This window comes from Trachinotus anak, unplaced genomic scaffold (genome assembly GCF_046630095.1).
Source record: "Trachinotus anak isolate AG129_WGS33_773 ecotype Australia unplaced genomic scaffold, CSIRO_AGI_Tana_v1 ptg000015l, whole genome shotgun sequence".
NCBI lineage: Eukaryota > Metazoa > Chordata > Actinopteri > Carangiformes > Carangidae > Trachinotus > Trachinotus anak.
In genome coordinates, this window is record NW_027273866.1 from 2318804 (window position 1) to 2335060 (window position 16257).

Consider the following 16257-nt stretch of genomic DNA (forward strand, 5'->3'; position numbering starts at 1 on the left):
TGTTAGCCAAATGCAATTTTACTTTCTCTGTAGCATTGAGAGAACCGGTAAGAACACACACACACACACACACACACACACACACACACACACACACACACACACACACTTAGAGGCATAATGCATAAGGCAGAAGGGCCTTTAAAACCTGATTTGACTGTCAATATGTTGGTCAAATCCAGTGCTGGCTTATTAAAACAAAAGAAATGTACAATACACAAAGGCTGCATGTAACTAGTTAAAGGACATGACAGGGGATATTTGGTATCTTCTTACTGTCAACAATTCCCATTAAAAAGACCACCAATAAATTAATCCTACTATCAAGTGTTACCTGTGCAGCTTAGTCCTCTGTGCCACAGAGCTCCACTGGAGTCTAAAAACCTATTAAAAACACACCATTTTACTGAGCGTTTACCATGAACGTGCGTACTGTAGTTTATTTTTCAAGTCAGTCCCACATACACCATCCTGCTGCGACAAATACCAGTATGTATTAATCCCCAGCTGAAAATAGTCCCTGTCAAATACATTTAATGTTTCCTAAAGACTATCAGAGCCGTTTTTTAAATTAAAATACATATTTGTGATCTGTGTTTAAAGCATCTTCTACTTGTATGGGCTTTGGGTTGAGTACCACAGACAGTGGTGTAGTGTGGTAGTTAGAAAGTTGTCATAGGATTTTTTGACTGTAAGAAAAGCATTAGCTTTATCATGTATGGATGAAGACCAAAGCATAGCTACAAAGCATAAGCTCCTGAATATTTACAATGCCATAAGCTTACACATTACAATTTATTCAGTGTTTTAGAGTCTGTCTTCCTGCCACAGTGGAGGGACTTCTCTCACAGATATGCTGTGCTAAATGATGAATGAACAGCGGAGGAAAGAGAGGAGAGGGAAAGAAGTATGCTGGAATGGCACGAACTGGAGCACAGCGTGATGCTGTGTGCCTGTGATCGTGACTTGAAGTCAACTGTAAATGTGGTGGCATAAGGAGGGAACATGCTACAGCATACTTTGGATGAGAGGAAATAGAAGAGGCTTCTTTAAATTCGGAGTGTGTCAAGCCCATGAGTTGAACCCTCGAAATTCACCTAATCAGCTTTGTCATTACTGTAGAAGGGTGTGTGCTTGTGTGCATATGCATGTGAGTGTGTATGTGTGCGAGCATCTGAGTGTGCTCACTTACTAGACAGATGCTTAGGCAGCCATAAAGAATTTAATAGCCAGCGCAACAACCTTAGCAGCTACTGTACTGCATATGGTTGGCTGCTGATAATACAGCTAAGTGTGCAAAATCAGGATCTTTTTGATGTAGATTGATTCCTAGTGAGACTCCACCAGGCAACAGAGCACTGCCTGCTCACATCAATATTTGACCTAAGCCGAGCTGAGTACCTTTTTATGTTCAAGTGTTTACAAGTCTATATTCTGTATATGGATTTCTGTATGTTAGTGTGAGTTTTTACACATGTGTCCGTGTCCTTGAGTGACTGGATGTTCACTTGTTTCTCGTCTGTGTTCTCCCCTGTGTAGTGGTTGAGTGGTGAGCTGTGCCGTGCCTAATTTTAGGTGGCTGATGTGTGATGTGTTTGGGGCTCTGGCTGCGTCCGAAGTGTGATGTTTATCTCTGCCTCTGGGGAATAGCTGTGACAGCCTTTTACAATTGGCCAAAGCTCCTGACTGAAGCCCCTGTTACAGCTAAATCACCCGATAACCCCACAGAGGCACTATCACCATGAAAATACTGTACATGTCAGTGTTTCAGTAAACTATTAAATTCTATTAAACCTTTGACCCAAGGTCATTTTGTTTTGTGAGTGAAACATCGAATAGTGTCACTTTAAATCACTATCAAACCCACATGTGTATGAATTCAGCTGTCTGGCTTCACCCCCAAACTTGACAAGCATAGATGTGGATTGCACTTTCCTAAGGTTACTTTCCAGCATCACTAATCTGCCGTCCTCTGGGTCTTACATTTATTTCCAAACCCTTAAAGCTGCTATCTGTAGAGTTTAAAAATGTCTGGTGTTGGTGCTCCCTATTGATGTATCCAAGGCAAAGCAGATGAAATGAACAGGCTGAAAGCAATGTATTGAATTTTCTATTGAGCTGTCTCATTTTTCTACAAACAAAAGGCATTAATGCATGCATAAAAAATTAACACATAACACTTAAACTAAACCCATTCTGAATTTGAAGCTGCATCAGTCAATGTTTTTATGGCGCTTATGTTTGTAGGTGTAACATCATCTGACTCTGTAGTTCCCCTCAGCTCTGTGGAGTATTTTAATGTCTTTAAGCTCAGTGTTTTGGTTTTACAAGGCGCAATGTTAGCCTGAAGCTCACCGCACTCATCAGCTTGTTTACAGACACAACAAGCAGCTGTTTTAAGTGAAAAAGATCTGATAAACCCAATCACCACCAAACAACACATCAATACGATCACCCAGCCCATGACTCAAACTGAACACTGATGTACTCTGAGTCAGCTGGATTAATAAACTTTTTGCTATTTATAAAGTTGTTATGGCATGTTTGCCATCACAACCTTGTAAGGTGATAATATGTCAGTCATTACAGTTTGTTCTGCTGCCCCCAAGTGGCCAGACAGTGCAGCTTTAAGTTAATCATAATGCTACTTTTTAATTACTCCTGTAATTACTGAAAATTAGACAATTACAGTGCGTGTGTCCCATCCCTGTCATTAATTTGTTTTATTGAAGAAAAAGTTGTGATATGTATTTTTAATGGCTGTTGTAGAAAATGTAATATGAACCTCTGGCCTCCCCACAGATCGAAGACATTGTAACACGAATACAAGATGAGAAAGCAGGAGGTGTAGCCATCCGGACCGTCAAAAGCTTCCTCTCCAAGATCCCCAGTGTGGTATCAGGTTAGTATTTGTGTTTATAGACTCGTGTGTACATGCGTGTCCGCCATATATGTCTTTACACATACTGCAGCTCCTTGTGTATTTCTTCCTTAATAAGAGCTTACCTGATCTGCTGATAATTGTGTGTATGTGTGTGTGTGCTTTGTTGTCTAACCCAGCAAATGGGCTTGCTGAGATTGGACGTGTCAGAATCAGTAAAGCAAATATGACCTTTTGGGCTCATTTAAATTGCTGCTACTACGGTTGGAGGCAGATGATGTCTTTGCCGATAAGACCTCATTCACTGAGGAAACTGCCCGTGGTGTGACGTTGCCCTTGTCACACCGCAGAAAAGCTGCTTTTCTCCTCCTGCATGTGTGTGCTTGTATATGAAATGAGTCACCAGTGTTGGACGAGGGGGTTGCTCCTTCTCTCCCAGAGGCTGTTTCTGAGTCACTCCTTCACATGGCTCCTCCAGGCCTGACTCTCAGCAGCTCTCTCTCAGCAGCCTCTGCCAAGCTCAAAGGCTGGGCCAGATGTTGTGCTGTCCAGGAGCGGGGGGGGGGAGGGGGGGGGGGGGGGGGGGGGGGGTGGAAACCTGTTAACATTATGTTATGTTTAGACACCTACTCAGCTTTGACAGCTCTGACCCACAGCTTTGAACAGAGACGAATCACAAAGACTTCCTCAAGGCTCAGTTGTGTTTGCAGGTTTTAGCATTTGTTGAATCTACTGCAGATGTGGGACTGTGGCACCATTTCTAACCAATGTCTTTCTCTGAATACCAGGGGCTGACATTGTTCAGTGGCTGATGAAAAACCTCACCATTGAGGATCCAGGTATGCCTGCTGAAAAATCTATCTTTAGGTTTAAAGTACAATAGAGCTCGACTGAAGAAGAAGGCAATTTTCAAAGCACAGTCCCCCTCTTTTATCTGTATGCCTTCTCTCTTGTCCACAGCTGAAGCCATCCACCTTGGGAGTCTGATCGCTGCGCATGGCTACATCTTCCCCATCTCTGACCACGTCCTGACGCTTAAAGACGATGGAACCCTTTATCGCTTTCAGGTATAGAAACATCCAGCATGGGAGAGTCCATGATACGTGTTTGGAGGCCTTTGAATGTAGAATAAGGAGATGATGGTAGTTATCAGAGGGTTGTGTTTGCTGCGTGGTGCTAACGAGAGCAATCCTTCCTAAGCCTATTACTCATCCCACCAAGGTCGATACTTTCTATCCCTGCTGGACGCTGCGTCGGAGCAGAGGTGGGATGCAGAAAAGGGCTTGTGGGCCAGCTTGTTGGAGGGGTGTTTTTTTTTCTTTGCTCTATCTGATCCAGCATGAACTCTGACAGGTCCCACTGATGGCTATGGGCTCCACGATGACTCATTACTGTGACTGGGCCATTAGAATCTTAATCTGCCCAGCCAGCTACAGTAGGCAGGCTCCCCTATGGGAAGCACTGAGCTGGCTGCGCGCTGGCTCTGCACTTTTCTCTGTCACCAGCCTACCCCTGCTCCTCCCCCTCAATCTACCTCTGAATACATTTATCTTCACCTCTATTGCTCGAGATTAAAAGCCATTATTGTGCCTGTGCAGGGAGGACAGCGTGTGTCACACTTGCTCATTCAGCCGCAGCTAAAAATATTTCCTCTGATGTTGTCGTGATGCAACAGGCCCACGTCATCAGAACCTCTCAAAAGAGTCCATGATGCATTTCAAACGTATTGGCCGGTCTCCAGAGCCATGCTGTAAGGAGTAGTGACAGGGGTATTTTTCCTTGCTAGCCTAAAAATAGATACTATACTGGTAGATGACCCAGATTTAATGACAACTGTCTCCTGCTGTTTGTCACAAATTCCTCCGATTTGTGCATGCACATGTGAAGTCTTGTACATCAACTTGATCCTCCCAGAGTTGAAATTAGAATTACAGTGCTGAATGAGAGCATGTTAACCTCTCTGTTCATTACACTCAAACAAGCACATTCATCAGCTTCAGCCTTTCGCTCTTAGACTAATTATCATCATGAATAATAGTGGAAGTGAAATATGTGGTTGCGTACCGCCAAGTTCTAATTCGGCCCTGTTATTAAGAATGCATGATAGATGTGAGTGATTCATTATTAATGGGCTCTGGAATGAACTTTGAATGTGTAATATCAGTTGCAATAGACAATTAAATATTGATGGGGAGAATATAGCTACCATTGCTCCCCAGACAGTTATGTGCAGCACATGGATGTCAAGGATCATTATCAAACAAAGAGCCGTCTTTTGACTTTGTGTGGAAGACAAGTGCAGTGGGAGTGTGGGTGGTGGGAGAAGTGAGATTCCAACGTTCATATTGCAGAACATTATTGTTTTTCTAGACTCTTATGGACAGAAAAGAATGTATTACTGATTGTATGAGTAAACAAAGAAAATCTTTCTGTTTCATTCCCTTCTGCTTTCATTAGTCTCCGTACTTCTGGCCTTCAAACTGTTGGGAGCCTGAGAATACAGACTATGGTGAGTCACATACTGTCTATCAATTTTTGCCTCCATCTCCAAACCAGTGAGATCTCTCTAATGCCTTCAGCTGCCTCTCTTCCTCCAGAGCTGAAACACAGCTCATACTGTAGATCTGTTGTTGACGCTCACTGAGTATCCATCCACAGGGCCTTTCCCTGTAATGTATCTGGCCCCCGAGGAACACCCACTGGAGAGACCCTTATGGGATGAGATTAGCCTAACAAAATAAAGGGACAGTCACTGATATGACCACATCTCAGGCTCTCTGCGTGGCATTTACTCGAGGCTTGTTATTTCAGAGGACAACACACCGCCTGCCTGCTCCTGTATAACATTCATTAGTGATGGTTCACACAGCTGAGACCTCAGTGAAAAAAAAAGAGCACTGTCCATTGGAAATACACTTTTTTGTTTTGTACGAAGAACACGACCCATCACATGAACTCTATTGCCCTCTTCACTCTTACTCTTTTCCCCCCTCCAGCCATCTACCTGTGCAAGCGCACCATGCAGAACAAAGCCAGGCTTGAGCTGGCTGACTACGAGGCTGTAAGTACTCTGTCATTTTGCTCTTGCTCATTGCCAGGAAGCTCTCAGTTCAATGCTATCATCGTGTGTGGATCATAATATGATGACACTCTGAATTTCCTGTTTTCTTTCACTTTGCTGAAGTAGAGAAGAGCTGATTCGCTGTCCTCTGGGTCCTTGAAATGCCAAAAGCAAAAAGCCTTTATGAAATTACAGACCTTATACCAATCCACAGGAACATTTGGCAGAATATGATGTGGTCATTTACTGGCCCCAAAATGTAAACAAAAATATCTATAAGCCAACTTTGCATCAGCAGATCAATACAGTGTCAAGGGAGGCATAACTGTAGTGCTGATCTCTTGCTGTTATACAAGAGCAATCCACTGCACTTAAATATTCTAAATTACTCTGCAACTATTGTCCGGTAGACTTCCTTTCTCTCCTATTCAGGTCACTTTATGCCCCCAAGCCTCATTGCTCTCACTGTTACATGCCTGCTAGTTGGTCCTCGCTTTTTTCTCTCTTTGTAATGAGGTCATGTGCTGTATCTTTGACAGATGCTTGTTTAGGTTTGTTATTAAGGACACACAGTTTCGTATGCAGCTTTGATATGTGTACAGTATGGAGCTTTAAAGCACTTTTTTTTTTGAAGCAAAGCAAAGTTTATCACGGCATGCTGAATTTCACCCAGTGTACTCATGAGTTTGCGGCATGACCTTTGTTGGAGATCATCTCGTGCTGGTCTCAGATCACAGATAAACAATAAAAAAGCAACTCTGGAATGGACACAATTTTTAAAAGTCTATACTTTGTAATATTAGTGAAAATGAAACCTGTAAAAATGTAGCCATGTAAACAAAATTATTTTACACTTTTAAGAGTCCATTGTACCAGGAAACAGGAAATTATTTAAAAGGAACTGATCAAGATTTTGGAACATCTGGTTGTTCGCCCTCTTGCAGAGTTAAATGAAAAGACTGACATCACTCTCATAAATACAAAGCTATAGCCAAAAGCTTGTTCATCTGGCTTAACACAAAAACTAGAAACAAGTTAGCCTGGCTGTCTTCACCAGTAATTAAATCCACCTACGAGCAAATACTGCTCACAAATTAACTATTACTATTAACTATTACACTATTAACTATTAATTAATTATATCTCAATTGTTTAATCGATATATCAAAATGTCAAGGCGCCATGAAGATACTAAGCCAAGCTAAGAAATAGCCATAAAACCAACAACTCTATTTTTACACTTACAATATAACAACATATAACATGTTAATTAGTGAGTTTTAGATTCACTTGCTGGCTTTTGTTGCCTTTGGACAGAGCCAGACCAGATGTTTCACCTTGTTTCCGGTCCTTGTGCTACGCTAAGCTAACTGGCTGCTGGCTGTAACTTCATGTTTAGTGCACATCTGGAGAGTGGTATCAATCTTCTCACCTTGGGCATGAAAGTGGATAAGTGCATTCCCCAAAATATCAAACTATTCCTTTAAGACTGCAGTGATTAGTTCAATTGTAGTGTGTACAAAAACAGCATGAAACCTGTGTGGTATCAGCAGTTCAGTGACTTGTTCAGGGACATGTTAGTCAGAGGTCATCTCATCTCAGAAACAGTAAATCCAAAGTTATGATGGGCCATCACAGGGAATGGATAACATAATCATCTAAAGGCCTTGGATTTAAATAACCTTCTCTCCTAACGCTGTACCTGATTGGTTCCTCTAGGAGAACCTTGCTCGGCTGCAGAGGGCTTTCGCCAGGAAATGGGAGTTTATCTTCATGCAAGCTGAGGCTCAAGTCAAGTAAGTCATGTGTGTACAGTACATGTGAATCACAAACATGTCGCCGTCTGATGTCAGTGTCATACTAACGTGACAAACCTGCAGTAGGAGGCTGTGGGGACGGAGAGATTGTTGGTGAAATTAGGTTTATACATTCAAACATAAAAACACCAACCTTTGGCCATATGCTCGACATATGCTTAAGTGTTATTTCCCCAAGGGAGAGAAAATGCTTCAGTGTAGTGCCAGTTGGGCATTGGGCCAGTGCTGTCCTCATTAACAACGCTCTGATGTTATGCCCTGCTTTGACTGGAGGGGTGTATGCATTAAATACAGCAAATACTCCCCTATGGAATTAAACACACACGCACTGCTACCTAACTTCTCTTTTTTATAAGACTTCCATCTGGTGGCTGGCATGTGTAAGCACAGCAGTATCCTTCCTGTCATTGAGTGAGAAAAGGCCTTCCCTCTCTTGTCTGTAGAAAATGTTCAGAGAAATGTCATTGACAAGTGACTGCTGTTTTACACAAGTGGGGGCAATATGGAAAGCAATACGCCTTCTTACATCTGTGGAGTAAACAATGCCAAGCAAGGACCACTCGGTAAATGTCAGTTATGTAAGAGCTCGGCCCCACCAGCAGCAGCACCGGGCATGGCTGGGTGAAGTGAGCAGACAGGTTAAGACCCACACTCTTCAGCTTTTTGCTCTGTAGTCTGACCTGTCAGTGGTGTCAGCGTGTGTGTGGCAGACAGAGAGTGTGTGCCTTAATTCTGAGGCATGATTTATTGAGATTATGCTGTTTGTTCTGATGTTTCAGAGGTGCGAGCTGCATAAATGAGTGGCCTGTTTCCTCTGTTCGCAGGATTGACAGGAAGAAGGATAAGGCAGAGAGGAAGATCCTGGACAGCCAGGAGAGGGCATTCTGGGACGTCCATCGGCCAGTGGTGAGTTAGGAGCAAAGCCATGAAAAAAGAAAAGGGAAAGAAGGTCAGATGCTGCAACTGTAAAAAAAAAATTGAATTGAACAAAAAAAGGAGGAAAGAAAAGAAGGGTTGTTATGTAGGTAGACACTTTTAGCACTTAAAGCCTGAAAATGGCAGATTCAGCTCCACATACTGTTCAGCCCTGTTTTGTTGTCGGTAGCAGAATCAGATTTGGTGCCAGTCACTTTGCATATGAGCCTTTTGTGAGCATGGCGTCGCTGAATAGAGAAACAGCATCGTATTGTGTGAGGAGGACAGGCGCAGACAATACATGGAGAAACACTGTTATCTGACCCAGAAACACACTCTGTCTCCTGCTGCCTCCCACAGCCAGGCTGTGTCAACACCACAGAGATGGACATCCGCAAGTGCCGAAGAGAGAGGAACCCACACAGGGTAAAAAAGGTGAGCGGGGGAGACTGGGACTTTGGCTTTCCAACCTTAATTTTATTATCTTAACACTGGTGTTTGTCAAACTTATCGTCCCACCATCTTCCCATTTAGGATTTTAGAAATACTGAGGTCATATATCTAAATCACTCTGCACCACCCCACCCACCTGAAGAATTTTATCAGCTAGCTTATTTCAGTTTAAAATATTTTTATCAATTTAACTGAGGGGGGTTATATATTTGTATTAAATGTTTTAATTAAACATTACGAAACAACAAAATATATACTTTTTAAAGATACATATTATGAAATATAAAATTATATTGTATTTCTTTTTTTAAACAAACAATCTATACAAATAGATTATATTTTCTTATAAAATATATATACTTTTTTTATAAAATCTATTTAATAAAATATATACATTTTACAATTTGTTTTTTTTTCTTAAAAATTACAAAATCTAAATATTTGATTTTGTTTAATTATAAAATATCAACAAAAAAAATCATAAAATTATTTGACAGAATTGGTTTGATTTTTTGATTTTTAATTAGATATATAGACTTTAAAAAAACAAATATGATATATAATTATAAATACTAATAATTGCAATTTGTGTGTGTGTCACATTAAAAGATATTCAGTTAAATTGTAAAATCTAAACTCTTCAGGTTGTTAAAGCTAAAAATCCCTGACACAATACTCAGGTCGTGATGACGCCAACAGCAGCTACAGCCCTGGTCCCACAACTATTAACCTGACATTCATCAAACTACAATATAGAGTCCCTGGTCTGTCAAGACAACACCAATGGTATCAATGTCTCTCTCCTCGCTCTTTCCAGTCGGTGTATGGGGTACCAGATGACGGTCAGAGCCAGCCGAGTCCTGTCCACATCAGCTCCCAGCCGACCAGGAAGCCCACCAAAGAGGACGTTCAGAAAGAGGTAACTCACTGTGTGACAGTCTTCTCCTTAGGTCATTACCAGCAGCCCGCCTCACCCATCCATCATAATGGCAGTCGGGGATGCAGACTGATGAGCTGCTACCTTATTTAGCCTCCTCATTAGTCTCTCTCTTCCTCTCCATCAGATCACCTTCTTGAACATCCAGCTGGACAGACACTGCATGAAGGTCTCCAAAGTTGCCGACAGTCTGATGAGCTACACAGAGCAATTCATGGAATACGACCCCTTTGTGTCGGCCATCGAGCCCTCCAACCCCTGGGTCAGTGACGACACGTGTTTCTGGGACTTGGAGGCAAGGTGAGGACATGTTGGATTGTGGGAGTTCATTGGGAGCCGACAATGCCTTAAACCGACACTGAGATCAGGTGGAGCATAGCGGTCGTAGTTCTGATGAACTGTTGCTGTCCTGAATTAGGAGGGATCTGTCTGTTTGTATCTCATCTCAAATGAGATGAAAGGGTGACTGTGCTCTGCCATTTGGGCCTCTGCTCTCTGCAGACCATGAGGGAAAATGACTTGTAAGCAATAAACCACTCTTGTCTATTTTCTTTTTTTTTCTAATTTGTTCTCATCCAATCTGTTGCATCATGAGCAGTCGTGACCCCAGCCAGCAGCGTGTGAAGAAATGGGGCTTTTCTCTGGAGGAGGCGCTGAAGGACCCAGCAGGAAGAGACCAGTTCCTGAAGTTCCTAGAGTCAGAGTTCAGCTCAGAGAACCTGCGGTGAGAAATTCAGATCTTGTTTCATCATTTTATTTCACATATTTTAAAAAAAATATTTTTTTCCTTCCTTAAGAAAGGAAAAACACGCATATATATCCTTAACACGCATATATGTATGAACAAGATAAGATAAATAATGGCATCATCAGCTAAGATGATAAGAGTGAATATAGTACAAAAAGGCAGCTTTTCTAACTTACTGTATATTTTTGGGAGGTTGTGACTGACTAGATATGACACTGTTGTAGGTTCTGGTTAGCAGTGCAGGATCTGAAGCGACGGCCGCTCCAGGACGTGCCCTCCAGGGCGCAGGAGATCTGGCAGGAGTTTCTGGCTGAGGGAGCGCCAAGCTCCATCAACCTGGACTCTCACAGCTACGAGCGCACCAGCCAGAACCTCAAAGACCCCGGACGATACAGCTACGAGGACGCTCAGGTGGACTGTGTTGTTTCTCTCTCATGGATGGATTCACGGATATGCATGTTCACAAGTGCATGAACACAACAGTCAAACACCAGACGTATAGTTTTAACACGCCTGCACCTGTACATGTAAATACAACAATATACCTCTAGTGCTACATAGAAAGTCATGTAGTGGGGCCGTACTTCATTTTAATTCGACTCTACTGTCTACAGTGTGTTCTTTAAATTTAAAAATACATATGGCAGCCTTAAAAGCAAATATAAGCTCTGTTTTTCAGGCAAAAAGGTCCCTTCACTAAGTTCAGATGAGTTTACCCACCACTACAGCCCTGTTGACAAAACACACACACACACACACTTCAGCCATTCATTTCCTCTCTCATCCACCCACAGAAACACTGAACCCTTCCACCCCACTCACGTTACACAAGTGAATGAATGAGAGGGCACGGAGGAATAGAAAGAGAGGAGAGAAGAAGAATGACGGAGTGTGTTTGTGCCAGGGCCTAATGAGGCGAGTAATGCCATGAATAGGTTGTTCGGTCGGTTCACCATGGATTCCTCTGGTTTCAAAGTGGGTTGGTGGAGGGTGACGTGAAACGCCTCTCGCTGGCAGAACATTACTCAGCTCTGTCTCACAGGACTCTGCTGCTCATGTCAGCATACCCCCCCAATCACACATGAATACTGTGCATTACCATAATCAGTCCTTTCATTTCATTACACTTCTCTTTCTCTTCTCTTTGCTGCATCACCCAGGCCACTCATCACTTTTTCTTTCTCTTGCAGGAGCACATATTCAAGCTAATGAAAAGTGACAGCTATGCACGCTTTTTGCGATCCAACATCTACCAAGACCTCCTGTTAGCCAGAAAGAAGGTGAGCTGCACTCTCTGACCCCGATGTCACCTCTTCTTTTTATGAAGCTTAGCCGCTTTTATTGCATTTCTTATTTTGGTTTGATTCTTTTTCTGATTTAAAAGACATTCCAGGTTCACATTTATTGTGTGTATGCAGTCAAGAGATAGATATAGAATCAATATCACACTGTACATTTAAAATACATTTACTTACATACAATTTTGAGGTGCTTGTACTTTACTTGAGTGTTTCTATTTTTTTTCTACTTTCTACTTTTACATTTTGGGGGGAAATATTGTACTTTTCACTCCACTACATTTATGAGTCAGCTTCAGTTACACATTATTTAGCACATTCAGATTATAGATTTAGCCACCTGGCAGTATATACTGAAGTGTAATTAAAATTAGCCCCAACTTTACCAGCTGCAACATTAGTGATGCTTACATATCAGTGCATCAATAACTATAATCTAATAATATTATATGTTACCCTGAAATGGGTCATTCTGCATAATGAGTACCTTTACCTTTGGTACTTCAGGTACATTTTGATGTTGATATGTATTTCTGCACTGTGGTGCTGCTACTTTTCATTAAGGAAAAGATCAAAATACTTCTTCCACCACTAGTCAGTGACATTTCCATAATGTACTGTGCATGGGGAAAGCAGAATAATTCAAACAACTTGCACTTTGAGGTAATCTGATCACACTTACATGCTACAAAGGTGGGTCATTTTAATGTCATTTGATAGTTTCTGCCAGCACTAACTAAAGTCTGGCGATCAGCAATATGATACTGTATGTGAGCTTTCAAAGCATCATGAACTACAGTGCTGACAGACCCCCCCAAAATGACAAACCACTGTGCCCAAGCTGCAGGTGCAAGAAAAATGCTAAATTATTTAAAGGGAATAGTCTTGAAAAACATGACATCATGTGCCAAACACAGACAAACTGCTCTGAAAGAGAGGAGCAACAGTCATTCTGTAAACAGAGAGAAACCAACACACAGTACATAAATATGACAGAGCAGGACAGTATATAAGTGGCTGACAGATGCAACCTAATAAGTAACATTGTAGTAGCAGGCAGTGATTTTGTTGGTTTTATGTAATCTTGTTTACCTCCTGTAGCTTATTCGTGTCATTTTAAGACTTGCACAGCTAAACAAGCACTCATTAGCTGTTACTGTGTAATATAGAGCTTTTCAGCAAATCACAGCTGCCTCTGTTCATGCTAGCCTTTCTGCCCTGTCCCGTTTGGACACCGCTCCTTCTGCTGGCCTGTCACTGACACCACACCATTTCCTAAAAAATGCAACTCCCGCATTGTCCTCGGCCCTCATTTTTGCAATGCCTGACCCCTTTTTTTCCCCCCACTAACAACATCACTCCCGACTGCTCCCCCTTCGTCAACACCCGTACCTGACCCAAACACTCACCCTGCTTCCCCCCCTCCCAAAACAGCAGCCAGCAGACACTGAACAGGGCCGCCGCACCTCCTTGGAGAAGTTCACCCGCAGTGTGGTAAGTCATTTGGAGCTGGGGCTGTTCATATCACAAACCACACTGGCTGGCTCACTATCAGTGGCTTTTGCAGTTATAACCATATTACACTCTATTGTACATGGCTTTTAGACCTGTAATAGGATGTGTATGTGGCGATAAGATAACATGCTAGTCACATGAATGGTTGCAGCTTAGCATTTTCAACATAGTCACCTTGCTGATAGAGATTCGGTGTGATCTATAAAGCGCTTCCACTGTCAGCATCTCAGTCCAGTAATGTGTTTTCATTTTAACTGACCTTCTAGGGCAAGTCTTTGACGGGAAAGCGCCTGACAGGCCTGATGCAGTCATCCTGACACAGCCTGTGCTGGAGGGGCACAGCCAGACCCTGTTGCAGGGGTGACCGCCACACTGGGGCCGGGGCAGGGGCACAGACAGTGGAGCTGGGCTGGACAGGGCTGCTGTGGAGGCTCTCAGACTCTGCTCCGAGGACTGCTGCCATACTCTTAGTGCAGCACTGGGGGCTGCTGGGGTGAACAGCCCAAACGGAAGCACTGAGCAAAAGACAATGCTGACAAAGGGAACCTCAGCCAACACACCACATGGCATGCAGCATACAGTATAAGCACATCCAGACTAGGGCTGCCCTCTTTTCATCACTTAGTTGGCCAACTGGTTGTTAGGTTCCTTATCGACTAAGCTGATTAGTTTATGTTGTTTTCATTTTGTTTTATATACATGTTTATTGGATATCAAAAGCAACAATATTCTTTGATAAAAAAAATTAAAACAAAAAACTACATTTAAAAGCTATTTGCCACAACCTATAATGAATTGACAATTGCTTTAATTGTCCTGAAGCAGCTGGGGCCAGTCCTAACTCAGACATACCTGCTTAAACAAAATAAAAAGGGTCAAACAAGCACATCAACACAGACACAAATCTATTTTACCTACGTCTCGGTACTCACAAGGCAGCCAGCAATAAATAAAACGTGAGACCACTTTTTTCTTTTTTCTTTTTTTTTTTTTAGAAATATATCCAACCTCTTTTTATAACCTTGAAATTTCTATTATATCTGTTTCTTATAAAGCACATGAAATGCCAGTTAAATAGTGAACATAGTTTTGGCAGAATACAAGTATACAAAGTTGGTTTTTCCCATAAGTTTTATTTAATTACATCTATTAAATTGATGAAGGTTTAATATTTCATGCTTCATTACATTCCAAAATCTGGCATAAGGGCTTAATGTAGCATCCACACAGCACTGTTGCATGTTTCATCCAAATGTCTTTGTCGAGGTGTAATGTTTCGTCTCTGCAACAGTGCTTTGTAATGAAAATTATGGCAAAGATGAATTTATTCCAGTTGGCAGATTGGTCCACTGCTTCAAAGCTTCAAGTTCCAAACATTTACAGGCTGCACAGTCAAATTACTCAATTTCAAACATTTGTGTGAAGAAATGTCTGAGATGCTTCAACACAGGGCCCACATGGTGGTGTGAATCACAGTGATTTGAGGTTTACTTTCGTTCTAGCGTGCACTGTCACGTGTGAAATAGCATCCACATGCTTTTTGGGCTCCCACTATAGTGTAGTTTTCAACGTTTCCAGTGCCATGGGTCCATCTAGTGGTGGATAAACCACAGGACCAGCAACAGAGTGTTGTGTTGTGTTCATGCCATATTGAAGGACATCATGATGTCAAAACTAGTTGTTCTCCATTCATGGAGATATTACAAGGCCTGCTGCCCGATATGGGATCATTTATGTTTTATTGTTTTTGTACTGCATGATTTTCCCATCTTTTGTTTTCTGAAAATAATGAAATCTGTCCATTTTATTGTTCGGCAAAACATATGCCATGACTCTCTGTTTAATAGTGTCATGTGTTTCAATGACTTTGGGGAAAATGGTGCATGTTATTGAACCATAATGGAGTGTGAGATGGTTTGACTCTCCAAAGACAGCGCACAGATGGGGAAAAGCCCTGAACTGGAGCAACACTCCTCAGTGGACGGACATCAAAGCCCTGAAATGCAACTGGGAACAATATCTGACCCGTCATGGGCGCCGCACACTGAACATTCACCCCTCTCTGCTCCACTGTGGCTACAACCTTCTTCTACAGAAGGAAAGCGCTCGGACTAAAGAGATTTCAATCTCACAGCTCCCCCATGAGGCCCGTGACTGCTACAGTGACGGACTAACACTGCTGAATGAGTGAATCATCTATTCTTTTTCTATTAGGGTCGTTGCAATGCACTGTACAGGTCATATTAATAATTATCATTATTATCATAAACCAATAACCTCTTGACTATAAGGTAGAGAAAGATGTTTAACCTGAGTCGATGTACCAAATGTTTATTCTCAGCACAAACACAATGACACTATGTACAGGGTGCATTGTAGATGTAAACTGGCTAAATTTCATTATCCAAAAGCACACTTTATTATGATATGGGCACATTACTATGCATGTAACATATTCAGGGCATTTTGTGCTTTTAGTTTCTCAATGAGCAAAATAACTACTGGAACCCTAAAACACTCAAGCACCTGATATCTATTCATGGGTACCAAATAATAAAAACTCTGGACCTGTCTGCTCTGTGCTACTGTCTTATTGGTGTTTTGCTCTGCCCCATTATGAAACAACAGAATA

The 16257-nt window shown here is 42.0% G+C and overlaps 1 protein-coding gene across 3 annotated transcripts in view; it reads left to right on the forward strand.

Annotated features, from left to right (window-relative positions):
• Window positions 1-16198, forward strand: part of LOC139632892 (regulator of G-protein signaling 6-like) — a 38567-nt gene extending 22369 nt beyond the window's left edge. Inside the window, exons 3-17 of one of the 3 annotated variants that reach the window (XM_071498161.1) lie at window positions 2803-2902; window positions 3670-3720; window positions 3842-3948; window positions 5339-5390; window positions 5878-5942; window positions 7662-7738; window positions 8584-8665; window positions 9035-9109; window positions 9945-10046; window positions 10192-10364; window positions 10663-10788; window positions 11037-11223; window positions 12003-12092; window positions 13545-13604; window positions 13892-16198. In XM_071498161.1, the coding sequence (XP_071354262.1) occupies window positions 2803-2902; window positions 3670-3720; window positions 3842-3948; window positions 5339-5390; window positions 5878-5942; window positions 7662-7738; window positions 8584-8665; window positions 9035-9109; window positions 9945-10046; window positions 10192-10364; window positions 10663-10788; window positions 11037-11223; window positions 12003-12092; window positions 13545-13604; window positions 13892-13942 (1398 nt within the window). In that variant the 3' untranslated portion in view covers window positions 13943-16198. Of the gene's footprint in view, window positions 1-2802; window positions 2903-3669; window positions 3721-3841; window positions 3949-5338; window positions 5391-5877; window positions 5943-7661; window positions 7739-8583; window positions 8666-9034; window positions 9110-9944; window positions 10047-10191; window positions 10365-10662; window positions 10789-11036; window positions 11224-11606; window positions 11700-12002; window positions 12093-13544; window positions 13605-13891 lie in introns of those variants that run through there. The other 2 variants (XM_071498162.1, XM_071498163.1) reach the window with 2 other exon arrangements.
• Window positions 16199-16257: the final 59 nt, after the last annotated feature.